The sequence below is a fragment of the Aptenodytes patagonicus genome, chromosome Z, assembly GCF_965638725.1.
Source record: "Aptenodytes patagonicus chromosome Z, bAptPat1.pri.cur, whole genome shotgun sequence".
Classification (NCBI taxonomy): domain Eukaryota; kingdom Metazoa; phylum Chordata; class Aves; order Sphenisciformes; family Spheniscidae; genus Aptenodytes; species Aptenodytes patagonicus.
Genome location: NC_134982.1, coordinates 57395863 through 57422157, shown reverse-complemented (window position 1 = coordinate 57422157; position 26295 = coordinate 57395863). Strand labels below are relative to the sequence as shown.

Here is a 26295-nt window from a genome sequence, read left to right as displayed (position 1 = left end):
ATCTAAGTCTCATTCGCTGCAATTCAAGCTCACTGCTACTTCCTCCAGAGAATAGCAGAGAATAGCATCCCCTTTTAACATATTTAAAGACTTATGTCTTCCTCAGTCCACCCTATAGGCAAAATACCAGTCTTTCCAACCTTTCCTCCTGGATGTATTTTCTAGAGTTTTCATCATTCTTGTGCCTTTTACCTAGTATTAGCATAAACGAAGAGAAACAAGATATTTAGATGCCCTCATACAGCGCCATGCAGTACCAGTAAGAATAGATCACAGAATTAGGAATTTTCTTTAAGAGGACGCTTTTTGTTCCCCCCCACCCTGCCACACCCTTTGATTTAATCCACTCAACGGAGCAGCCCTAACAGTTGCCATGAAAGTTGCAGTAGAATTACCCATGGCAAGATCTGAGATTACCTAGGCACGAACGAAATATATCTACGATAGACTTTTATGTGGATGCTGAAGTGACAAACATCTTACATAAGGCAACGTGATACAGAGCAGGGGCATACAAAGAGACTGAACCCAGGTCGTAGTATAGGAAACTCAACTTTAACCTCCTGCTTGCCTCATTTTGCAGTATTAATTATTTATTTTATTACTTGGATTGACTTCCCGCTCCCTGAATGAACAAAATCCCCAGTTTACAGAAAGCGCCTCTACTTACCACAGTGTCTGATGATGTGCTGCCCACATGGGAGCAGCACCTGCACCCTATCTCTGCCCTAAACATCTGCAGGTCCCTGAGCTGAGGGATGTAGATTCTCTGTAGATTCATAGATGTAATGAAATTTAGCAGCTTCTTCCCCAGGTCAAAACCCCAGTGCCCACAACAGGGAAGAAGGCAACCCACTAGGATGCTACATCTCAAAGAAACAGGGATAATGAGACTTATTGCTATGTCTCCTTGGAACAAATGCCCGCGTGGCTTCCAGTATTGGTGACTAATGGGCAGTTGCCCGTTCAGTTGGCAGTTGGATGCAGAAAACCTACCTACAACTGCAACTGTACAACAAGACCTTCTAAAACAGCCATCTACTCTGGCAGCCTTGGGGGAGGAACTCTCAAGTGTTTAGCTGAGCTTCCCACAGCAAGCACAGAGGCATCAGAAGGAAGGACAAGTGTGTACCCATCAAACTTTCAACCTGATTTAATAGCTTACCAAATACGTAATTACATGTTTTTCCATAAACACTGGAACCCTGTACCAAAGCAGGCTACAAAGTTCACCTCCGAGTCTGGAAGACTTGGCCCAACTTGGCCCTGGACTTCTCAGCTAAGACTTGTTGGACATTTCTTAGCAGAATGGATCATGTCTTCCCGATGCCCAGGAGCCTTTCACGGTATGAATCAGGAAAAGCACAGGATTGCAGCACAGGCCAGTCACATCCAGTTCTTCCCTGCCCTACCCCAACTTTCCTGTAAACCTACAGAGACTATTTCCTGTTTCCTTCAATTTACACCACTAACTGGATTCTCATCCACCTGCTTTATGCTTTTGTTTGCTTGGAGGATTGATATGTGAAGGTGCTAATTAATCATCTGTACTGGTTTATCATCCTGAAAGCTTAGTGCCCATGGATCTGAAGGTACTGGTCGGACTGCTCAGGGAAAAGACATCTAATGTACAATACACTTCTGGGACTAAGATCTTAGAAATTTTGTAATCCTTATAATGGCAATAATAAAGATGAAAATGACAGAGCTATCTCGGAACACCCTGTCCTCAGACACCAAGATAAGAATCGACCAAGACTACAGAAGAGCTACCGCCAACTTTAGCTCAGGGAAGGGGGAAACGGGGGAATAAAACCATTTCCCACCCAGAAAGTCAATAAAATAGATCAAGAGAATCTCTTACTTTAATAGCAATTTATTATCATTAAAAGTAACAACAAGTAGGTTTAAATCCTTTTGTCTTAAAAATCTAGTGTAACACACAGGTCACTGCTACAGTTCTATGAAACCTATGGCGAAACTGTATCCCCAAATCACACCGTTCTGCCTCATCCTCATAGACGTAATGGTGTGAGACACAAACAACACAGAAACAGATCGCTCTATACAGCACTTGTCGTAAGGATGATCATTAGGCCTCAAGATGCTACAAGTTATTCTGTAAGAGCTATTAAGTATAACTTTAGTTTTCCCCTTTGTTAATATTGCTGGAACAATCAAATATTTCACACAGTTTTTGGTGATGCCGTAAGAATCTTTTAAGAACTGTATTTTTTTTCCCTGTATCTCTTCTTTGCTGCTAAAGTTTTCCTTTTTTTTCTTTTCCCCCCTTGGTGACACGGCTGCCCCATTCCAGGATACAAAACTGCAGCGACGTTTGCAGTCACTCTCCACACAGCATCACCTATTTCCTTCACATTCTGAAGCCAGTGCTCAGCTCTAGCACTTCCCTTTAACGTTGCTGCCAGAACAACTTGTCAGCACACAGTTCAGGAATACTACATGCTCATGTATTAATCCCCAGCTTCTTGGGAGCTCTAGAGCTTAAGTTAAGCTCAAGCTAAGTGCCCAAGATAGCTAACTTACAGCTAGTTCAGGTTTGTGTAAAGGAGCAGCAGCCAGATGCTGCAGGACAGAGGCATCTACGTTACAGCTGTTCACAAAAAGGTCTGAGCAAGTCATAATACTGTTCATCAGTCGCTTGCAGGACCAAAAAAAAGCCTCCACAAGCAAGCACGCATATTGGTGAAAAGAAAGGATGGTCCTAATTCTGTCAAGCATTTAATGTGTTGAATTTAAGCTCACAATGTTACTCAATATTCAAAAGTAAGCAGAAGCCTCTGAGTGAAACCTTTCTGGCTAGCAGAAATGTAGTGCAGGAAGAAACAGAACACGGGTAAACTTTATGTAGCTACTCAGATGTGGCTTGTACATGACTTCAGGTACACAGGTCTGTTCTTCAGGAGCAAACCCCTTGGATGGATGTTTCTGCATGAACTTCACAGCAGCATGTGGAATTGGGGAGCTCAGTGAAAACAAATCAGTAAGCAGCTTCATGTACATCTATATCCACTCTGGATTTAAAGAGTCATGGGAAAATAAACACAATCATAGGATAAACATATGGAGGAGGCACTAGACCAACAGATTCTATGAACAGACTCCAGTTGTTCTACAACAGCAGTTCACACTCTTCTCTAAGCAGACCCACAAGTTAAACTCCAGGAGAAAAGGGGGTGATAAATTTACTCAATTAAAAATACTTTTTTGGAGTTTGCTCTTGGGGGGGGGGGAACCAAACCAAAACCAAAACAATGCTTACAGCAAAACTGCAAAATCCTGTCTTACCTAAGATCCTAAACTACTATCTTGCTTTGTAAATGTACCTAACAGTTTATGAATATCCCACGCTTACTCAGTAATACCTTAATGACTTTTAACTGAGGTAGCCACTAAACCATCACCATACATTAGCAATGCCAACACAAAGGGAAAAGCTCAACTAAGATGCTCAAGAACAGTTAGTTTGCCAAAACCAATAGCACTTGCTTCCAAAAATGTCATTTTCTGTCTCGCCCTCCTCCTCCCACCCTTGTTTCACTTCCTGTTTCTCCTCTTGCCCATCTCTAGCAAACAGCAACAAGGAAAAATTTAGCTTTCCAGTTCATTTGTAAAATGTCTTTGGCTTTTCAAAAGCAAATATTCAAATGAAGAATCAGTGAATTTACTTTTAAATTGATGTCATTTAAAACACTGACACTGAAGGACAATCTTCAACCCCAATGACTGACACGTCAGGTGCCAGCTCTACCACCTTCCTGCACACGCCTAGGTGCTAGAAGCTGTGGAAAGACGCTTGCATGGGCAAAACGCAGAAGTTGTGAAAAGGTCCCTTTCACTGTAAGTCTCATCCCATATATGTAAACATGCAAAGAATCACCTGTCTAATCACTGTCTTTCAAGTACTCAGGAAGCTAAAATGAAATGGCAATTATCATTCCTTGAGCTAAAAAGTACATAGATCTAGAATATCTTTGACCTTTCTAGAGACATTCATTTCTTAAAATGAAAATATTTTCAAATGACTTTTGTAGCTATGACAGCCTATATTCAAATTCAACATGAAAAAAAAAAATCAACTTGAAGGATAATTAATACCCGGGTATTTTTGAAAACATTTCCAGTACTTTTTTGTGGTCCCTTATCACAGATCTTTTTCAAGGTAGTTCAGAACCCTCTCTACCCACATACAAATCAACCAACCAAAGTTGAAGAAAGAAAACCCCAACTGAAAATCAAACGCCCCAATATCTAAGTTGTTTAATACTTGTATTGCAGAATGTACCTTCAGGTAAAGGTCTGTAGTGTAAACATCTGGTTCTGACTTCTTTTCTTTAACCATTGTCTAAAATTTGAGGGTTCTCTCCATCGGCTAAATGCTTTAATGCAACTGAAGGAATGCAAACTCTCAGTTCAGATACATTGCATTGACCCAAAGCAGCATAAAACCCCCACTTCCAAGACACATACCTACCAAACAAACAAGCCTGACGAGAAAAAACATGCTCCCGTTTAAAAATAGAGCACTAACCAGTCTGGTGTGCATAATATTGGTTTCTCTATCTAGATCAGATACTGTGTGTATATTCCCAAATATAAAAATAAAATTGTACGAATTGCATGCAGCCGTACATAGTGCAGTTCAACCAATACTGAGGTGTTCTCCTTGTTTTCGTGAAGCATGTGGACAACAGCAAACTGCAGGGTGATAATTGTAGTGTGGTCCTTGGGTTTCTTCTTCCACAGAGAGACACAAAGCTACTTTTATTTTAAAAAACTCTAGCCCACAATAGGGAAACATTAAACAATTTAGCCATGATAACTGTACTGTGAAGAATTTCTGAATTTCCTTATACATGTCTAGATTACCCAAACGGATTTTTTGTTAGAAGTCCTTTACTAGAACTCCTTTTTCACAAACCACACACCAAAAAAGGTGTTTTCTGCTTTGATTACATACAGTTGTTCATCAGATGGAAGTAGATGAAGGTAGTTTATTACATTATAAAACTAACCTCATCCTTATGAAGCATATGTAATACACAAATTAAAGATTCCAGTGAAGCATCACCACATACTAACCCTTCATATTTGTATAAGATGACCAGCTATGAAGTTGGTAACTACTGAAACTGTACACAGGCGCCTTGCTATATCATACTTATGTTATAGTTCTCTTTTTAAAACATTCCACAACCACCTCTGCATTTGGGTCATTTTCGTCCATTTCATCTATTCAGCCGCTGTGTTACCACTTCTCGGTACATGATAGAGATATATATCAGCAGAAGAAAAATGACAAAGAAATCATCCAAGAACCCCAGAATTCCAAAGAGGGCTTCGGGAAGAAAATCCAGAGGTGAAGCCAGGTAAAGCAAGGCTCCAAGCAAGCAGAGGAATATTCTGATGCGAAACATCCAGAAGAGGCCCCCAACAGAAAACATCTCCCTGAAAGCATGCCGCAATAAAGTGGGCAGATCCATAATTCTTTCCATAATCTATGAAGAAAGAAACCAAAAGTTAGTATTTTGCTTTAGCAACAGGCCCATGCTAAATGGGTCCTTTTTTATTCTGAAGTTTCTGTTACTACGTTACAGCTTTGGAATCTGTTAGTTTATAAGAATTGAAACAAAAAACAGTGAGACAAGACTTCCTGGATTTAGTTTTGCTGGGTAAAAAGTCAGATTTAGAATATACATGTTTTCAAGAAACAGTCAAACTGTGTTATTCTATACCGTAAAACATACATTTAACTCACTACAAAATACATTGGCATCTGTTAAGAAGGAAAAGCAGTGACTACTAGAGTAAAACAAATGACTGAGGAAGGGAGAAACAGCAAACAGGTTAACTTGAGTGAAATATCGATCAGAATGGAAGACAACTAGGGGTTGCGAGAAAACCACAACAGGTAAAGTAGAATAGGTTGCAGTTCTTCAGAAACAAAACACTCTCTCCCCTGGCATATAACCAGTGATTCACATAAGTTTCCAAAGGATGGATCAAGCTTCAAAGTAAACTAAAGAACCTTTAAATGAATCCATCCCTGGCTCCTTTCCGTTTTTCTACTATGATTCTGTCATCTTAGTGAGGGACTGCTGAGTAGAAAATATTCAGGTTTTTGTTGTGAGGCGTAGGGAGGGGTGAACTTTGAAATTTTTTTTGATACTGGTTCCTTTTCTACTGTACACAGTTTCTACACAGAGCCATGACATTAAAATGAGTTATTGCCAAGGCTGAAAAAGTTCTCTAGAAAGGAATTTTGTATGTGGTTAAGGCAATACACCATGTATAAATCAAAGACAATTTATCTAGTCTGATTAGGGCTTTAATGCAGACTTCCAGCGTGGCCTCAGACAGGTTACTGGGGACTAGACACAGAGCCCACAGAGAGGTCCAATGGAGCCTGAAAGGTAGTTTCAGTCTATTCTGGATCAAAAGCGTAACTGTTTTGCGGTTTAGAACATGAAAAAAAAAAATTCCCATCTCACACCTCTTTTGCCTCTTTGGACTGTAAATTTTTCTTGCTAATGTTTTGTTATAATATCCAAATCCAACTAACAGATGAAGACAAGCAGGGAAGTTACTAGTATGCATGTGCATGCATTTCACCTTGCGAATCAGAACATGCACATAGAAGACAGGCTCACAAGGCTGACTTTCTAAAGTTCGCAGAACTTCAACCATCTCTCTTAGCTATTTATCAAAAAAATCCTGTTTTCTTCACTCAGAGAGCAGAATAAAGACTGTAATATAATCTAGGAGGAAAATAAAAAAATCAAGACAGCATATAGCTTGAAATCTGAGGAAGAAAGGCACAGAGTAGAACTTCAGATTCTTCTAATCAATGCAGAGATCCATCAAGTAAATATTCTTCCTTGCATGTCATGTATTTCATTAAGTATTTTTACTGACTAATTATTAATCCTTTCAAATTAACAAGTCGTAATTAAAAAAGCGCTTAACACATAAATAGGGAACTCGAGGCATATTAGCAGTTCTCACTCACAACAAAAATGCAAGTTTCCATACATTTCCACAAATTACGAATAAATATTTTCAAGGTCGTGGGTTTGCCGTAACTATATAAACATGAATTTCCTAAGGAAAACTTGCATAGTCCCTAAGCATTGTGAAGAGAAAATTCATATCCCAGGGGAAAAGAAAAAAAAAAGAAGGGGAAAAAAAAATCACAAAAAATGCTGTTAATCTGCCCTCAAATCAGTGACTTTCACCGAAATTTACCCAAAACTTACAGATCTGGGCTGTCCTGAGAATCTCCGATTGTAATCATTAACATCTTGAAATACTTGGGTTGCATCCTGCTGATCTTCACCAAAGAGTGGTAAAAACAATGTTACCTAGGCACAGCAGGGAGATTTTGTTACATGTGCAACTGTCTTTTAAATGCAGATATTGTGAACTATAAATGAAAACAGTAATCTTCAGTTAACCACCTAGAACACACTTTGTTTTAGTTGAATATTTAGTAGCAAAATAAAACAAAAACTACTAACATGGATACTGCTGCTAAGTTTTAACAAATTCATTGCTTACAACTCTTCACAGAATATTAATTTTTTAAAAGATTATTAAAAACAAGCATAAGATTCCTCCTTCTAAGAGAGGCTTACAGGAAATTTTTCTAAACACCTAAATGGTTTATGTTTCAGCAGTGGGACAGATGATATTGAGAATACAGTTAATTTACCAAATTAATCTAGTTTTGTTTCTTAAACTGAAAATCAAATAAAGCAACCAATCAGGCTATTCTTCTTCCATCTTTAGAATGGCCTCGCATTTCAGCAAACAAGCAGCAAAACTCATACTTTTCCGTACGGACGTTCACACCAAGACCAAGGACAATCATACAGAATAATAAGTTAACAGAAAAAGATATTAACCTTCAGCTCTTTTGTAAGCACAGAGAATTCTGCTATGTTCTTGGGTTAACTTTCATGCAAACATAGAAAAATATGAAAGGTCATATTCACATATATCTTATGTTATCTTTCTGTATAGGTGTTTCTGAAAACTTAAGACTTGTATTTGGAAGCCATGTTCAGGTATAAAATGCAGATTATCATAGGAAACAGAAAATGCATAGCACTTTAAATTATTACAATCTTCAAAAGCTCCCTCTGTACCAGGCCACTAAATATATATATCTTGTATCTGTGCAGCAGTCACATTTAGCAAATGACAGCACGAGCAGATCTACATTCAACTCTTAGCCCTGCCACAAACCTTCTGTATGATTCATGTTGTTCACGTGTACATACTTCCATTCCTCATTTATAAATCAGACCTCACTTTTCTTACTTCACAGGGTGAGAATGAATGCATAACTGTGCAAGCAGTACCACCCACTTTACCTGTTACTTGGAGGAAGGTAGAAGAACAACTATGTAAGAAGAGACACTAAAATAATAACTTATTTTCTCCTTTTTCATCTTCCTCGTCTTTATTTTTTGTGTTTCTCTCCTCGCTGGCTACACTCTAAACTTATTCATTCTTCCTCTGTTCATACCTATTTTGCTTTCGTTCCTCTGCCTTCTTACAGTCATTTGTCCTGCTGATACACACAATCAAAGCAGGATACAATGTATGGGCCAGGGTGTGAAGCATGTTATATAATTCATCAGAAGTTACTAGCTCTGTAGTTTGTGCACTGTTAAAATGAAGATGTACTTTTGTTAAAACTTACACTGTAAGACTCAGAGATCCTAAGTATTAATGAGTTGCAGGGACATACAACTGACAATGTAAGTAAGTTGCATAGGAAGTAAGTTAATGCTTGCTCTACAAAGCTCAAATTAATAATACATACAAACTAAAAATAAGGACAAAACAAGAAATTGACATGGATAGGTTGTTTTGGCAGGGAGAGAAGGAAGGGAGAGGGTACTTCTCAGAAACCAGTAGTATACTGCCTACTGACAGTCTTGAACAACAACCAGGTCTTTCAGATGCAAGTTCTGGTGAAGAAGTTATATAATATCCCAAACAGAAAGCATGGAAGAATCACAGTTAAGATCTTATGATTTTCTGTTTTCATATACTGCTTTACAGGAAAAATGGCCGAGTTATCAGTGCTGTTCACTTAAATTCGAGTTGCAGGAACAATCTGTATTTTTTGAGCCATTTGGCAAAGCAAAAAGTTCAAAAAAACTTAATGTCCACCAACTATATCTCACATATCCATATTCTTTCAGCTCCTCAGACGACTTCTTCTGTCAGTCTCACTACTGCAGTTCACATGTAAATGCTTTTTTGGTAAGCTATACTAGATAGCCAAACTGCCAGGTCCATGTTTACTTGAAATATTACCGTTTGTCTGCAGATTGGACAACGGATGGCACCAAGCCATGAGCCATACCTCCAGTAGGCAATAATGCAGGAACCTGATGAAGGTAAGTTACAGACATTTAAACTTCTGAGTTGAAACACCCATTGCATGAAATAATATGTTACACACCAAGGAAAACAACAGAAGTGTATAAGCAGTTAGGTTAAACCTATCTTTTCTGGTGTAATTTTGTATACAACATTCACTGAAGATACCAAGAACCAATGTGTTCAAGTCCAATGCTATTAATGAGAAAAATCCTGAATAGGTTCAACTGCATCATTAATTTTAAGGTATTATTTCCTGAAAAGACAGAAAACTTCTTAATCATTAACTGAAGAAACAAATAATTAAAAATTTTACCAGTTTAAAATTTAGAAGTCACAAGAAAGTAAAATGTAAAATTTATCCTAAAAACCTGGCTTTATTATCAGAGTTTCAACAGGGGAAGGATTATATAAAAATCTGAGCACTTTAACTGTTTTCCAAATTTGTAATTTTTTTCTTTTAAATGACTAGGCATGGTATGCACTATATACTCCATAAAACTAGATGAATGCAGTGAAAGGATCCTACTGGGAACCTGAAGGAGAGGAAGCAAAATGCTGCGTAGGGCGTTTATATGTAAATTTGAATAGCTGGGCCTCAAACAAAAAGGCAAACACTTAAAGCATTGTGAACTTAGTCTCAATTCTTCAGGACTTCCAAGAAAAAAAACCCACACTCTGAGATAAAGGTAATACCAAGCAGAATTTTTCACTCTTTCTAAACCAGTTTTTTTAAGTGGTACATTTCCAAGTGTTTTTCAGCCTCTTCAGTTTTTTACTAACTGGAAATAAATTATACCCTCTGTCCTTGACATTTTTAAATTAACCACAGTTTCACTCCTGATAGCATAGAAAAAAATGTAGCACACTCTCAGAGTGACTGTTTATTCACAAATGTATTTTCTCAACAATTTATGTTAAAAATATTTCTAATGCAGAATAGAAGATAAGCAGTTAAAAACAAACAAAGCTTTGCTTTGCATTAGTACAGGGTGACTGTACTAATGACAAAAGTTTGTATTTCTGTTCTGGTTTTATTGTTGGGGCTCGGGGTTTTTCTTGCTTACCACAGAAGAGGTGTCCACAGTTTGTTTCTATAGGAAATGTAGCCTGTTGCAAACAGACTGGACAAGACATATCTGTATAGAAGCGATGTCTATCACCAGCAGAAGCATCCTGCTAGAACAGAAGAGAAATGCAAAGCGTTAGAGATACTATTTTTATATAAGTCTACTGAGTTTAAAAAAATAATAACAAATCCAGTGTTCATTTACTAGAAGTGAAGCAGTCAAATGCAGAACTATGTGAAATGAAAGAGAAATATATTTAAATTCAAAAATCAAGCATACTTAAATGAAAAAACTGATTCACTAAGCAAGTTCTTCTTGTGACAAGCCCATTATTTTCCCTTCATCTGTTATATAAGTATGTGCTACAATCCAGTTAAAGCCCACAAAGAAAGAACCTCCTTGGTCCTTCACATTAAGTTAGGTTAGACATGCTGAAGCATGAATAACAACTCAGATCTAGACTGTTACTTCATTATCCTATGCAGCTCTGTCCAGAGCCAGGTAACTGAACTGCATTGCTTACCAGCTGCAGTATTTAGTGTTCCCAAGCATAGACATCAGCCTGTGTAAGTCACTGCCATGAAATGGTTTTTCTCCCCATTTTGCCATATTTGTCTTTCACATAAATATGCACTGTAGTTAAAAATCTGTCATTATTTCAGGAAGTATTATAATGAAAGACTCTCCTCAATACTCTCCAAAAGTACGGCTTTTCACTTTAGGGCTGGGACTCAGCAATTTCCAGTAACCTGGCCTAGGCTCTCCTGTCCTCTCCTCTACATGTCAGAACTGGATGCAATCATAGAACCATAGAGTGGTTTGGGTTGGAAGGACCTTTAAAGACCATGTAGTCCAACTCCACTTCCGGAGTGTCCCCCAGGCAGGAACATCTGTCACTAGACCAGGTTGTTCAAAGGCCATCCAACCTGGCCTTGAACACTTCCAGGGATGGGGCATCCACACCTCTGGGCAACCTGTTCCAGCGTCTCACCACCCTCACTGTAAAAAATTTCTTCCTTATGTCCCATCTAAACCTATCTTCTTTCAGTTTAAAACCATTGCCCCTTGTCCTGTCACTAAAGGCTTTGGTAAAAAGTTCTCTGTCAATCTTTGTTGCCTGGCTCTTGCTGCTGTGCCATTGTTCTGCTACACACAGTTTATCAGCCTAAACATCTAACCCCTGTCCTGTGGCAGCAAGCTGTACTCCAGATTTCCTTTCCTTTACCACTAAGTTCCCAGGAACATTGCAGGAAGCACACAACATAATCTAGCGTACTCCACCTTGTGGCAAAAACTTGTTTGAAAAAGAACCAGCCAAGTATTTAATTTTAATTACTTAACTTATCCATAAAAACCCAAGCCTACGTTATCTCATTACTTGATAAATTTCAAGGATGCTTCTGTACAGTAAGTAAGCTTCTATAACTTTCAAGACCAGCTTCTTCCAGAACCTCAGAGAAGTCTATGCTACTCCAAACCAGATAGTTGAACGATGCCAACACTTAGCACAGCACCTGCTCAGTTTGAAGCTGCTGACGAAGAGCTCGCACTAGCTCTTGATTTTCTGGGTGTATGTTCTGATGTTCATTTCTGTGAAACGAAATATAAGCAATAAGAAAAACTGAACACTGCGACCCAACAGTGAAAAATAACTGACTGAAAAAAAAAAGAAACTTGAACAAAGGGCAAAAAATAATTCTTTCCTGCTATAAAGGATTTAAAGGAAGTACACAAATAATTAAGGAAACAGGACATTTATTCTAGAACCCAAAGTTACTCTGGACATTTAAAGCTGTACAGCAGCAAGACTTTTCAGAGAGACTCCATAATCAATCATTAAATCATGTTAAAACTAGATTTTAATCTGAAACAAAATTAAGCCATTAACCTGCAAAAAATCAAGTTGCTTGAAAGGTTGTATATTCATCATGCAGAAATATTTTTAATTTTTGTCTCCACTGCTAGTTTTTGTATTGTTAGTCTACTCATAAATTTCTTATTTTTTTCCCTCACTACCTAAGTTACAGAGTTGAAAAATCCTAATTATTTCAGTTTCATCTGCTACATGAAAGATTAAGACATAACATTTACATAAGAAGGGGTAGGCAAACTCTTAGATTTAGAATGTTGAATTTATGTAACTATCAGCAGACTGGATATAAAAAGAAATCACTCTTTTAAAATCACTCTTTAAAAAGAAAGACTCTACGGGCAAGAAAACTGCAGGTTAGAGATGCCAAGGGGAATCACAGGGAAGGGACTCACTGAAGAAAGGAGGCTGGATATATTACAAGTTTGAAATTCAAAAGCACAATGGGAACAGAACTGGAATTAAAAATGATGCTGACAACATCAAGAGGTGTTGAGTTACAATAAATCTGAGTCAACAGCATCATATTCAAAACTGTGAATTTTTATGCTCTATTTATTCATATGGATGTCATTGGTGATACATTCTGCTCAGCACTGTTGAGGTCTCAGCTGGATTCTGTTTTCCATTTTGGGCTAAATGCATAAAAACACGTAGAGAAGTTGGAGGAAGTTCAGAAGAGAATAAGAACTACTGCCCACATTTTTTAAACATTAGAGAAAGAGTGAAGAAATGTCAGTTCATATAGAAGACTGCTCATGGAGAAAAAAGGGGACAGGATAAGGCTTTCATTCTATAAATATGAGCAATTATTTCCCACAGTTACCTAAGGTTGGTGGAAAAACATTTCTAACCACTAAGTGTACAAAATCAGAAAAGGTTACCTCAGGGTATTGTGATATCTTTGACTAAAAGTTAAATCAAAAAACAGGTTGCACTGCTTCCAGAGATGATCTAGGCAAGCTGATCCTCTGTCAGAGCTGAGGGCTGGACTGGCTGATTTTTTAGGACATTTTCTGGTTGCAGTTCTATTTACATAATTTCCTCAATGGCTCTAGGAGCTTCTGCAGTATTTTCCTTCATTTGACATGGGCAATCATAACACTGCATTACTGCTATCTTTTAACATTTTGTCTCCTTCATTGTTTCTTCAAAGAAGAACAGACAAACCCCATATTTTTCATACTAATAATCACACGGTTATCTGTAAAAAAGAAATTTATTTAACACTAATGTGGGTGACCTACATGAAAGTTATATGATGGGAAGCTTACAGTAAAACCCTTCTTGCCCACGCTGGGTCTCCATGAGTCAGATTTTGTGGATGTTGTCTGTCATACATGCTATATGTGTAAAAGTATTTTCCTATTTAGATGCTACAAATGAGCATATTTTGCACCTTCAGTTTGCCAGAACTTTAATATATATTGAAATTCAATTCAAATCACACACACGTGGAAGGTGTGAATTATCAGCCAGGTTATTCTGATTCCTTCATGAACAACTAATTGCAAATTTGCTGCTGAAGTGTTATCCAGTGAAAAGCTATACCAAGCAAAGAAGAATCTTAAGTGCTCAGATTAAGAAAGTAGACATGGAAAAATTACCTGGGCAATATTCGCATATAATCCTTGTACAAATACTTCACTGATATGACTTTACTCTGGTGTCACATACTACATTGAATACATGAGAGTATTTGTAGAGCTGTAGAGGTACAGTATGTACAACATCTGTCACTTATGCGTAAGATGCTGAGGTAGCAGAACACTGCACAATGTCCGGGAGGGGATATATCCAACTCATAACTTCTGTCATGCAATTAGGGTGAGAAAATAAATTAAATAAATGAAAAACAGTATGGTGCTATGTAATTAAAGGCACTACCAAACACAAGCCAGAAAGAAATAAAGTTAGATGCGGAGTCTTTTAATTTCCCCATTTCTGAGTGTTAGCACTCCATAACTTGAGAAAAAAAGTCCCATGACGTGGAAAGATTGTACTATGTATCACAAAGGGCCCCACCAACTATCCTTACCAGAAGAAGGAAGGCTGCCTACTCATTCAGTGTGCAGTCTCACACAGGGAATGTGAGGGACAGTACTTATGGGGACTGGTGGTATCACTGTGCAATGATGGCCATTGTTAATTTCCAAGGATTAAGATCTCACTTCTGCTGAAAATACTGACTTGATCTTATAGTCAAACCATATGATGGGATAGAAAAATGAGAGAAAAAGATCTAAACCTGAAGATTCATAAACACGGGTTAGGTAAGTCATCTGGGACAAGTAGGGAATCTCTGATACAAAACACTGGTGGGTCAGGCCCCCTTTAATTCATTGGATAAATTAAATTTTCACAGTCTCATTTGTAATGTGACAACCTACTCACAAATTTAAAAGATGATGGAAAAAATTGGGTGGCAATTTATCAACATTTATAACTCAAAGACATACAGGCTTTGCAAAAATCTCTTATAGTGACTGAACTAAACATCTGCAACTTGGTATATATGTTAATTACTGCTAATAAGTTTCTCCACCAAAAGCACAGAGGCCTTCAGCTCATGCCCTGATGTGATGCTTCACTGAGTTCTCTGTGCTGGAGACAAGTACAGCAACCATATCCCTTAACACTTCTTCCCATATTCCACTTCTGCCCCCTAAAACCTACTGCAACACACACTCCTTGCTGCCTACTTCTGCTTTTTATTTAGTTCCTGCAACCTTATCCATTACCCTAAGCTTTCTTTCATGTATTCTTACCCAGGACCTGTTCTTACCCAATTTAAGTATTTCAGATTGCATACAGAAGTATGGGTGGCAAAGAGACTGGGGTAATGGATACAGTACAAGGAACACACAGACCACTGTATTGCCTAAGATAACTAGAGAAGAAAAAGAAAATACTCCTTTTCTCCCCCGCCCCCCTTCCAGCGCTAAATACATAAGGATTACTATACTTTTTGTACTGTACAGATTTTCTACCGTATTGTGCTGATTTTGATGCAGACAATACGAAGGACGTAGAGGAAAAATGCTGCTGAATACAGACAATTTCAGAAGGTACCAGAAGGCACAGCGGAGAGCTAAGAGGAAGCTGATAGGACTTTCAGTAGTCAGTCTGAAAGCTGACTTCCAAAGTATGGAAGCTTTGTGTCTGAGTTTGTTTGCCCCTCCAGAAAATAAACCATCAGGGCATGTAACAGGATCCACAGACAAACTTTTTATTTAGCTCATTACAGTGCAGAGGTAGTTAGTAACTAGCCCTTTTCTTCCTCCCCAAGTAACCCTTCATCATCGATGTATCATCTCCCTGAACTCCAATCCTGAGTGAACTCCCGCTACTCTTGCCCACTGCTGACTCTTGTTCCACTCACTTTTTTTCATGTTCCTAACTTACTTTCCTTTAAAGTTCAAAAATAAAACATTTACTTTTAAACTAAACATGTAAAATTCAAGTCACAAATGCTAAAAATGTCAATATAAGGGGTAGAGAAAGCATAAGAGAGCAGAGGGAAAAGAGACACTCTTGAAGCCATCTGAAAAACTGAAACAGCCTTGGAAAGAAAAGCAAGGTGAAGTGCATACGTTTCTCTTAGATTCCTTTGCTATCTCCTGGTCCTGAACAGCAGCACTGTCTTGCAGTCCAACCAAGCTTTCCCACTTCTGTTTTCTTTTGCAGCTTACTCTCAAATACCTCCTACCCCGCTAATACCTCTCGTATGGACAGATCCTCCTCAGTAAATTCCATAATGCCAATGTGTCACTAAAATTGAGTTCTCTTAGTTGTTAAAACTCTTGTGTTCAGAAGCCTACAGACAGCTGTAAAAAAAAAAGTGCCAATCTGAAGCTCAGACTTATTTTCCCAAAACACACAGGTTAAGATATTTGTTAGGTTGCAAGGAAAAACTCTGAAATGAAAAATAAGCTTTAATTACTTGACCATTCAAGTTACTGAATTCTGAACTTAACATTTTGCTTTATGGAAAGCATATTAAAGTCCATTGTTTTCCAGCATATTCATTTATAAACAAATCAGGCAATTTATTCAGGTTTGGGGGTTTTTTTTGTTTTTCTTTTTTTGGAAGGAGAATGCAACTACAACATACATTGGAGGATTATATCCAATCTTAATTGTGGAGTCATTATTGACAAATCTGTACTTTGTAATCAAATATGACACACCAGCCATATAGACTGTGAGTTCAGCCATTTTCAGTCTTAAGAAATGATGAACATTATTCAGTTTGGTCATCTGAAGATAAGGAAGAGTCAAACTTCACTTTTGAGAAATGCATCATTTCATTCTAACTGTGAATTAAATTATGAAACTCTGCTAAGCAATTAGTTAAACAGAGTAAGTGATCAAACAATCACTTCCTTAATGTCACAAAATCACAGCTGTTTTGTATACCAATGCAAAAATTTGTTGAGAAAGCTAGAATTTTACAAATGCAGGTATGTAGATTAATTCCTGTCAACATATTCTCACCTTAAAAGTGTATATACCAGAGCAGCAATGAAAGTGAAACTGAGCACAACTGCCACCAGTACCTGGTCACTTATTCCTTCTATAACTGAATCATTATCTAGCTTCAGACTCTGAACTTCTGTTTGGTGACTGGCCATCACAGCTCTAAAATGTAAAAAGAAATATATACATATACATACATATATATATTAAAACATACACGTGCACACGTACATTTTAAACGTAGTTACAAATAATATGTATACACATCTATTCATACACACAGTAACTTCCTGAAGCAACAGATCAGTCATTGCTGGGGGAAAAAATGGTAAAAGAAGAGGGAACAGATGCATTTTTACCAAACACTGAGCTTGCTGCAGAGGACTGCAAAACATTTGTCTTGTGCAGTAGCAAACAAGCCTTAAATGACTGTGTTGTGATCTAAAGATTATTTTTTTTTAAAACATCAGTCAGATACTTTACCTGGCAATCTTGACCAGATAACTTGCCAAGGAATAGGTAATTGCTGAATTAGACATATTCTAAGGACAGTTCATTTATAAAAAGTATAATGACTCTGCATTATCCAGAATTTTAGCTATTACACAACACATCATTGCTGCTAGGCTGAGACAACGTAATTTTTAGAAACCTAATTTTCACCACTTATGTGAAGAAAGAAACAAGAACATTGGGGGTTTAGCTGTTTTTAGTGTGTTAAATGCGCATTTGGATACGTAGGAATCACCCAATGCACTTTATATTTTATCTGTCTTTCCTATGCATTACCATCCTTTAGCTGGAAACATTGGAAAAACTTGAAAGAAAAAGAGTATTATCAGGCTTCCCTAGTTAGACTTGTTTGTTTTGTATTCATTTCACATACACAACAATCAGAATGAGTTGCCAACGCTAACATTTATTACCCTACAGCATTAACCTACAGCTGGAGACAAGTAAAATAAAATAGTTTCCAACACACTGCTAAATCACTCCTTTTGCAACCAGGAAGTGAACTACAGCTGTGAAAATCATTAAACCAGGAGAGTGAAACTAACTCTGGCAAGGGACCAAAAAAGTCATACTGAAGCTGTGCCCATACGCAATTAAAGTATTTTTCATACAGAGCTGACATAAAATCTCAGCATCAGTTTATGAGGTCAGGTAAGACCGGTATCATTCACTTTACTTCCCAGTCCAGTGTGCGTGCCTTAAGCTTGCAAGCTTTTATCAGTGTTTCCCTCTACTTCACAGCTTGTGTCATGTTTTAGTTTGAACCCTGCTGTCTAGCAAACATCAGCAGACACTGCCTGGCCCTGAATTAATTGCAAAACTGAAATGGAATACAAGTCATTGGGATTTTAGTGCATACCTGTAATGACTACCCTGGCAAGATTTCAACATGCCAGTCCGCTGCTAATATAGAAGTGTCATCTTTTCCATAAGATAGCTACTCTCATCCTCCAGACCTTTTCTTGTACAAGTTGTGGAGCTTTTTTCCAAGCTTCCTTACATTTGTGGGAGCTGCCCTCTGTATCAGCAATGCAAGAGAAGCTGGTATATTCTAACATTATTGTAAAAAAGGGTGAGTGGTATAATTAAGCACCATAAGAGCAGAGAAAACTCATGGAGAATGAGGGGTAGATTCCTTTAATTGTTGTTGTATTTTTGGGCTTCCACTGTGAAAAACAAAATGAAATAATGAAGCATATATGAAGTGAAACAATAAACTAAGTTATCCTAAGTGTCCCAACCTGAATTGAGACTATTATTTCTGTAACTATAACCATAATTTTTGCTAATTACAGCTTTCTACAAGCAACCATGTCATAGACTAACTACTGAAATGTTGATTAATATTCAGAAAGAATAACTTTTCCCGAAGCTGGAACACCAGTGACTCATCAAGAGCCATGTTTAAAGTAGGTCAATATTGACACAGGTTTCATATATACTAATGAAAAAAAGACCAGATCTTTGTGGAAAGGTCTTACATAGAAACAAGAGCCTACACAAGGAGTTACAGCATTTCTCTGTGTAGCTAGTTACACAATTATATTGCTATAGTTAAAGCCATGAGGCTAAGGTGTTGTGGAAGTTTTCTGAGCAGCAGTTCCTTGGTGCTGAGGATCTGGACTGGTAGGTGTGCTGTGATGCATCCCCAGCTGAACATTCCCAACACATATACTTTATTTCTTTGCATATCCAATTCTGAAGAAGCTTCTCTCTCTTACAATACGTCATTCTGGGATGCTCATTTTCCACAACTGTGTCTCAGGCAGTGTGCTTCTATCTTCAGCTCCTACATTCTCTCTCCTTAAGTACCATCATCAGTCCACTAATTTTTACTGTGTCACACTGTCATTTCTGGGTTGACCACTCAGTACAAAACCAGAAGTAAATGGCAAGGAACTGGTATGTGATGATTCCTCCATTGTCCTGCATCAGCTCTGTTAGAATAGATCAACATGCTAATAACAACGACATCCCATTAAGTGTTGTGCACTTTTTTCAGAAATACACACTGTGGCAGACATACAGGTGCTTTAACTGCACCTTTGGAAGGCAAGTGTTTCTCACACTGACTCCTGAAAGGCTTCCTGTGTCACTGCTTGCTTGGTGCACTCTGAAACCAACACACGAATTGTCAGTATCACACACAGTTAACTCAGTTTCCCTGAACAGCCTTCAAGACATCTGCTCTAGAGCTCCCTCTCCCTCTCTGCACGTTCCTTGCAACAACACTCTTAATCCTCACCTGCCTACCATTAATACTACTCACTACACCTGCTTGCCTTCATTTCTGCTCATGCACTCTTCTTGAAATACCAAACTGTGGCACCAAGGTTAGCAGCAGAATATGAATAAGAAACACACAGATCCTCACCTTCTCTTTCTTCCCGCACATGCCAGTTACTTGTACCTACTTCACCTCTTCACTTACCGCATCTGACTTTCCCAATAACGATTTTCACACAAACTTAGTGTCCAAAAGAAATTCCTGCACAGTCTTTCTGGCTACATAAAATATCCCTCCCTCAAACACTTTGTCTTCACTTACGTATCAATACTGCCAAGACATATAGAGGGGGGAGTGGAATCTCTGCCTCAGTCTCTCTCCCAGCTGCTTTCTATTACTAAATTCTGGAGAAAACAGGCTACCAATGCTTAAGGCTCATGTTCATGTTTTAACTTACTTGCTGCTTCTGGACAGCAAACAAGTGCTGAGCGTATTCCCCTCTATGCACTTACCTCTAGGACTTTTTCTGAATCAGACCATTGCACAGGAGGGCTGACGTGTATTGTGTAGAATAGGAACTACAAACAGAAGGGTTTCACTTCAAAAGATCTATACATACTTTCTCAGCATAGTCATTCAAGGCTCAGTGGAGACAGTAACAATCTCCTCCTGCTCTTATCTCTGGGTTAGCATGTAAAAAAAACAATGGCTACGAGGAGAACACTGCTAAAATACACTATTTGAAAATTGTCTAACTGAAGGAGGAAGGAATTTTCTCATCTCAAGTCTGTTTTGAACATTTTCAAACAAAATACCTAGAACTGCAAGCTTGCAGTCTGCGTTTCTTCACGTGCAACCACAACAGCCAATGAACACATCTGCAATGGTTTGAATGTGTAACAGACTAACTAACAGTCCTAAAACAGCTGCTAAGGACTCTTGCCTCCCAGTGCCTGTTCAGCAGTGGTGCTCTTTCAGTTGGTACAATCAATAAGCAGGCTATAGGAGACTTAGTTCTTAAACGATGTAATGAAGACCCTTCAGTCTTCAGAGACAACCAGCATTGACAGGGACTAAGTGTATGTCAGAGAAGACTTCTAGAACCAGACTTTATACAGAAATCTAATCTCTCCTAAAATAATAACTGGTAATAATTTGATGCCATTTAATAGCAACTTGATGTGGTTTGTATTAAACTCAACCTTTTTATGTTGATCCATTACATTTGTCTGGTTATGCAAAAATGATAGTATTTCTTCAACCTTTTCATCTTATAATCCTTTTCAGATCAGCGTTCCACACCACAGGCTTTTCAGACATTAATTTTAAAGCTGTTGCTTCTCTGTAGATTTATGCTTTTTGTTTCTTTTTGTAATTACAAAGAAGGTTTGAATTTTTTTAATGCTGTGCCTTTGTTCTTTTATACAAGAAATTAATTCCTGTCTACACTAGCTCTCTGACAAAAGTACCAAATGAATAGAATGACTTCAGGAAATTGAAAATAGGTTAAATTTTGAGAATTGATTTTTGGTTAAACTTGGGATTTTTTCTCTTTTTAGCCATTTAACAAGGATAGCTTTCTTAAATGAAAGCATATCCCCACCCTGTTTTCCAATTAGGGGATGAAAACCAAACCACATCTAACAATACTCACATCAAAACTGGAATTTATACAATCAATTTCAAAATGTTAAAAGTATCAGCTGCAAAGTTTAAAAATCTGACAAAAATGTTGGGCCTTTTTCCTACATTAAAAGCAACAACAAAAGAGCCCAAAACTTAATTTCCAGTTTTATTTCATCTCATCTTCAAACTACTGGCACTTGCTTGAAGTAAAACAATATGACTGCCCAGTGAAGGGAAAAAAGACAAGGAGTTACTCTTCCATTCCACTTGGGCTAGCTAAGTTACAGCTGGACTTTGTAGCACAGTACTTAGACTGGGATCAGGTTTACTGCATTAGGATTCTTGATGACTACAGAACAACCTCAGACTGAATTGTCCACAAAATGCTTGGAAATAGAAAGGAATGGAATTTATCATTTGTAAAATCACACAGTTTTGTTTGTAAAAACCGTCACAGACTAACCATCTGAACACAAAATCACCTTGTTTATTCTCAGTTTTTCTAAGTGATCACTGACAGAAAGCAACACTAATTTACTTACATTTCAAATAAGAAACTGCAGGCCTTAAAAGTTACATTTCTCCCTCTATGGTTAAGTATGAACAATGCATGCAGGTTTATGCAAAAAAAGGAGAACCATAACGAGCAATACTGCAATTACAATGTCTTTTATTCTTGGAAACTCGTACAGATCACATTGAAATGTGAGGGCATGAAGACATACACTAGTGTGGATGTATTATTTCTTCATTTTTCAGATTTCAAAAGTCTTATGAACACTTTCAATGTTTGACATACAGCACAGCTAGAACAATACCCCATGCCATGATTGATAAAGAAATGAAGAACAACCCAGTGTTTGCCATGATATATTAAACACTTGTTGCCAGCTACCCAAAGTTGGGATATCCCCCCAGTTTTCTGAAGGATTTGAACTTTTCCAAGTTTATCAGGGAAGTACCATATGCTAATACACTCTCAAAACCAGAGATTTTTAGGACCTGCTACCAAAGGAATATACAAGCATGGAGAAAAAGAAGAGGCTCTCTTCCCGTCTGAGAAGTAAACAATGAGATAACCCACAAGCAATACTGCTGTGAGCTACAAAGTAGTAACCAAGAGCAACATTTTACTGACTTTGAGAGCATGGTACAATTTGCTCAACATCTGAAAGATACATTGGATAACAAGGTGTCCTTTCAGGGGCTGGGCGTGAACCAGATGAGAACAACGGCGTTTGAGTTTTTTGTTTTTTGTTTTTTTTTTTTACTTCGTTTTCATTTTGGATATTTTCTTCTTGATGCAGTACTGGCAACCACCTTCAGTGCTTGAAAAATATTATAAAATGAAGACAGTCGTGGTAAGCCAGGGTGCAAGTCAGAACCTGTAATACCTTTTGCCTGTTATCTTTTATTGGCAGAAGCATTACCCCCCTCCTTAAAAATGCTGCTTTGTAGAGATTGTGTGTTTTCCAGGATAAGCTAATTCCTCTCCAACTAGTAAAATACTATGAGTCACATTTTTTTTTTAAGACCAAAAAGGCTTTAACTCCTCAAAATTTTCTTCCATGGTAAAAGGAACAAAAAAAAAGTTTCATTTCTATTAACAGGTTTCTAGTAAGATTGACTGTTTTAGACAACAGAAATCAACTTTTAAGAATTTAAGCATACTAAAATGGAGCATATGTATTCTGTAACCCAGCCCCTGCATGCATATTAGCTTATACTGAAATATCTATGGCACAAATTTAGTGTTTTTCTTTCATTGGAGAGAAAAAGGGACATAAATTCCCAAAATAAAGACAAATTCTTAAATGTGGGGCAATAGTTGAGACCTCTCCCATCAGAAGTTATCCAATTACTTCCTGCTTCAGCGTAGCAGCAGGTCTGTGGTTGAAAATGGGACTTTGTGAATGGATTTGACCCAGCAAACTGCATCCTACAGTTATTTTTACTCTCCCTTCATGAAGAGCTCAAAGGTATGCCTAGGCTGCATTCAGAAAGCGTTAACAACAGCAGGCATTAAGCATGCATGATGAGCGGTAAATGTATAAACAGCATTGAAGGCTCTAGCATAAGTTTACTAGCCTAAATCCTAAATCAGCTAAATCCTGAGCTGATACATTTTATCTAGGTACTTTAGTGTACTAAGGTTGGACTTTGAAACAGTGGTGTAGACATATATAACGTTATAAAACAGAAATAAGGGAAATGACAGATGGCGTACTCAGAAAAAGTGTTTTTGAGGAAACAGAATTAATTAGCTTTTCATTTTCATGAGCATAGTCTTATTTGAATAAAGCACACACAATAATCTCTAGTATTAAGTATTTCCATATGTTTTAAAAATCAGGAGGAGACCACCCAAAGGGCACATTTCTAAGATAAATAAATTTAAAAAAATCAAATATAGCAACATACAAATTGACAAGATACATTCTGTGAGGTTATTAAAACTCACTTGGGAATATCTTGCTAGGATTTCATGCAGTCTGTTAAATACAGCATTATTATGAGTTAGCAGCAACTTTGGAGTCACAAATCAGCTCAGCTGGTACAGCAAAATTATAGCCAAACTCAGCTGTATCATATTCAGTTATCTCTTTGCCATAAACTACCTTTGCTTTCAGGACTGTGCTGACTATATTTATGTGCATGCATGCTCTTTGCAAAAGAGAAAGGAAAAAGCCCAAAGAGTCTTGCCAAAATAGGGGAAAGGGCAATTTCAGTAGGCAAATAATAATTTTGTTCAATATACTTTAAGAACTGACCAACTGAGGCACTTGCCTGGTAAAGCAGGTCTCTGCAAGGTCTGAGGTCAGCAGTCTCTGAGGCACATTTTTTCCTAAAGGGGGGGGGGGGGGGGGGGGGGGGGAGAAAAAAGAAAGTAGGTATTCTACTTTTGCTGGTAGAATCATGCTTTGCAAGTTAAAAATACTACAGATGCAAACTCCAGATGCAATTCTGTAAGGGAAAATAATCCCAAGTTTAATAATACACCATTCTACTGGGAAAACAAAAAGTCTCCAATCATTTTTCTCATGAGCCTGAAACTATGTTGATGGCTTGAAGCAAAAAGACAAATTCAATGGTCTGTATAGCATTACTATTTGGAATATCTGTCTGGATGATGCATGACCTGTTTAAAACAATCCCAAAGTCCTCCACTGCTTTATAAGGCTAAAACATACTGAAAGGTATAGAGTTCTATAAAAAACAGAGGGTGGAACTGAATTCATATGCAGATAGGAACATGAGAAAGAGCCTGCCAATGCCTTCAGTTTGGATATCTGACTTTTCTGATCAGACAGGAAGAGAAAGGAAATAATGTCACTTAATTATAATAATGTTTACTGAAATATGGTAATACTTCAGCTAAGAATGAAAAGGCTTTAAATCTCTTAAGAGAAGTGCCCAAGAATTCTTTATTGTAGAAAGCAATGCTTCCATACACCTCACATCTAAAATAGACAGCAAGACAAAAAGCATTACTGTATTTGTTTGCATCAAGGAAATACAAAACGTAAGCTACACATCATGACAACAGGCAAAGCAGAGTGGGAAATGGGGACATAAAGGAAGATGTGGCAGAAAACCTTTAACACTGAAATATACTTACGAAAGCACTGTTTGTCAAAAGTACCAAGCATATAGCTTAAAGTACACATTAAAACCTGGAATGGGAAGTTATAGTTCCACAGTGTACATAGCTTTCTAAGACTTTTTAACTTATTCCCGAATGTGAAAGCTACCTTTAAACAAAGGGAGATCAAATTCATAACTTAAAAATTAAAACAGCGGGTTATACAATAAGATCAGCGAGAAGGTACTTTACTGGGAAAACTTGAGAGTTTTCACAGCTTTTACAACACACTTTAATTCAAAACAGGTTGACATAAAGGAACACTCAAGATTTTGTCCATGCTACTAACTTATTTAATCGAAGAACCGTGAGAAAACAGGAACAAAGTGATAGTTACTAGATCTGCAACCCTTCCTTTCTTGGTCATTTACCCAACCCTCAGCTGTTATCAGTGCACTGTGCTGGCTACTCCACGTTGCTGCACGTCAGGCCAGCTTATCACAACTCCCGACATTCTCACTGCAAACTTCAGATGGGCCAAAATTCAACTGACTACCGAGGAGTTTCTTGAACTCTTCAGTCAATCCCTTTGCAGCATGATGGAGAGCTACTCTGGCTGGGGCAGTAAGGACGCAGAGCCACTCTGGCCATGAAATACATTCCTTGTCTTTGAGATTAAAAATTAATTGAATTACCTGCATGTAACTGCTAAGTAAGTAACTTTTGTTTTATGTTAATTAATTTTTACTACAGCAGAGTTTTGCTCAGAGGAAGTTAATGCCATTTTCTACTCCAGAAAGAGAGGAAAACCTTGTAGAGGCTGCTCCTTCCACAAGCCAAGCCATATTACTTACTAGCAAGAGAATGCCTGTGGGTGCAGCGTGCTCACAAGCCCACGCTGCCGAAGCCAGGGACAGCCGGGGCGCGGGGAGCCGCTGCAGGTCCCTCCCAGCCCTGCCAGAGGCCCTCCCAGCCAGCTCCTATCGCCACCGGCCTGCGCGGCGACAGCCGAGGGCACACGCAGCCGGGGGAAGGGGGCAGACCCCGCGGAGGGCTGCGGCACCCTGCCGGCACGCCTCGGGCGACCGGCGGCGTACAAGGGCCTCCGCGGCCTGCAGCGGACCGCGCCTCGCGTCGCCGCAGCGCCGGCCGCCGCTCACGGCCACCTCCCACAGCAGAGTTAAGCACCACCGGAGCGGTCCAGACCGGTCCGGACGAGACGCGAGCGACGCGGCGGACGCCCACAGCACCGCTCACGCCCCCCCGAGAGCCAGCACCCCCTGCCCCCACCTCCCGCCGGTTACAGCGGGGCGGGGGGAGGAGAGCCCCCGCCGGGCCGGGCCGGGCCGGGCCGGGCCGGACGGAGCCCCCGCCCCCGCCCCTTCCCCTCAGCGGCGCGGGGGAGGGGCGCGGCCCCGCGCGGCGGTACCTCAGCTCCCGGCGCGCGCGACGCTCGCCACCGGCCGCGGCCCCGCCCCCCGCCAGCGTCGCGGCGCCCCGTCGCGTCTCC

At 38.8% G+C, this 26295-nt stretch overlaps 1 protein-coding gene across 6 annotated transcripts; it reads right to left on the bottom strand.

Moving 5' to 3' along the window:
* Positions 1 to 1860: 1860 nt before the first annotated feature.
* On the bottom strand, positions 1861 to 26272 carry RNF170 (ring finger protein 170). Of its 6 annotated transcripts, none has more exons than XM_076362006.1 (8): positions 26215 to 26272; positions 23990 to 24047; positions 16855 to 16998; positions 12002 to 12077; positions 10485 to 10593; positions 9352 to 9425; positions 7278 to 7382; positions 1861 to 5519 (listed from the first exon to the last, which is right to left on the bottom strand). In XM_076362006.1, exons 3-8 carry the CDS (start codon positions 16989 to 16991, stop codon positions 5250 to 5252), a joined length of 771 nt encoding a protein of 256 aa, XP_076218121.1. In that variant the 5' UTR covers positions 16992 to 16998; positions 23990 to 24047; positions 26215 to 26272; the 3' UTR covers positions 1861 to 5249. The 6 variants fall into 6 exon arrangements, with proteins under 6 accessions (XP_076218121.1, XP_076218123.1, XP_076218124.1 ...); XM_076362008.1 differs by lacking the exon at positions 26215 to 26272 and adding an exon at positions 25640 to 25741; XM_076362009.1 differs by lacking the exon at positions 23990 to 24047 and having other exon boundaries at positions 26215 to 26257.
* Positions 26273 to 26295: the final 23 nt, after the last annotated feature.